At 68.2% G+C, this 1,048-nt stretch overlaps 1 protein-coding gene across 1 annotated transcript in view; it reads right to left on the bottom strand.

The window, feature by feature from the left end:
• SFRP4 (secreted frizzled related protein 4) overlaps nt 1-1,018 on the bottom strand; it is a 10,396-nt gene extending 9,378 nt beyond the window's left edge. Inside the window, 1 exon segment of the mRNA XM_031553985.1 lies at nt 1-1,018. Within this exon segment, the coding sequence (XP_031409845.1) occupies nt 1-466 (466 nt within the window). The 5' untranslated portion in view covers nt 467-1,018.
• Nucleotides 1,019-1,048: the final 30 nt, after the last annotated feature.

Here is a 1,048-nt window from a genome sequence, read left to right as displayed (position 1 = left end):
GCCAGCTGTGATTGTAGCGGCGCATGATGGGCTCGCAGCCGTCGCGGGCGCGCTGGCAGACGGAGCGGCAGGGCTTGATGGGGTCGTAGAGGAACTCCAGCGTGCAGATGGGCGCGTACATGGCGCAGAGGAAGAAGGGGAGGACCGGGCTGCAGCCGGTGCCCACCAGCTCCTCGTACTGCTCGATGGCCAGCACGGCGTTCTCCTGCGTGCTGTGGTGGAGGTGGTTGGGCATACGGGTGATGTTCCAGGGCATGGGGCGGCACATGGGGATGCGCACCGCCTCGCACGGCGCGCCCTGCGCCCGCGGGCTCACCCGCAGCCACAGGGACACGGCTACCAAGGCGCGCAGCATCCTCCTCCTCCTCCTCCTCCGCCTCCTCCTCCTCAGCCGCCTCCTCCTCAGCCGCCGCCGCCGCCCCTGGGTCCGGCCGCACTCGGTGTCGGGAGCGGCGCCGACAGCCATGGAAATCGCGGGACGGCATTTATACCGGCGGTACGCGTGACGTGGGTCCGATCCGTTCCCCGGGCAGCCCCGCCACGCCGGAGGGGGTGTGCGTGTGTGTGTGCGTGCGTGTGCGCGCCGGGCCGGCACCGTGACATCACCTCCACCGCCGTAATCCCCGCCGACATCACCGCGCCCCTCTATCGGCTGTGTAACGCGTTCCTGGACGTGGAAATGTGTGTGTGTGTGTGTGTGTGTGAGGGGACGAACCCAAACAAACGCACACGCGCCCGTCCCCTGCGGGCCGAGCTCCTCTCCTGCCCGTCCCCCAGCGGAAAGTTTTGGTGCGGAGCCCCGGCAGCCTCCAGCGGGTTAGGAAGAGCACACGGAGCGCCCTGTGGCAAGGAAGAGCAGCGGGAGCTTTGTGACAGCGTCCGTGTGGAAATACTCCGTTCCCTTCACGCAGCAGCCGCCTCGTGCCCGCGTAACCCTGGCTGGCGGCACTGAGAGCGCCCCGATCGCCCCTCGGCTGCGAGCGGGCGACATTTTTGTGTGTGTGTGTGTATGTGCGTGTATAAGTGAAGGGGGACACGGTGCCCGCCG

The sequence above is a fragment of the Meleagris gallopavo genome, chromosome 6 (genome assembly GCF_000146605.3).
Source record: "Meleagris gallopavo isolate NT-WF06-2002-E0010 breed Aviagen turkey brand Nicholas breeding stock chromosome 6, Turkey_5.1, whole genome shotgun sequence".
NCBI classification, from domain to species: Eukaryota; Metazoa; Chordata; class Aves; order Galliformes; family Phasianidae; genus Meleagris; species Meleagris gallopavo.
Note: the sequence above shows the minus strand (reverse complement) of the source record. Positions and strands in the feature narration are given on the sequence as shown.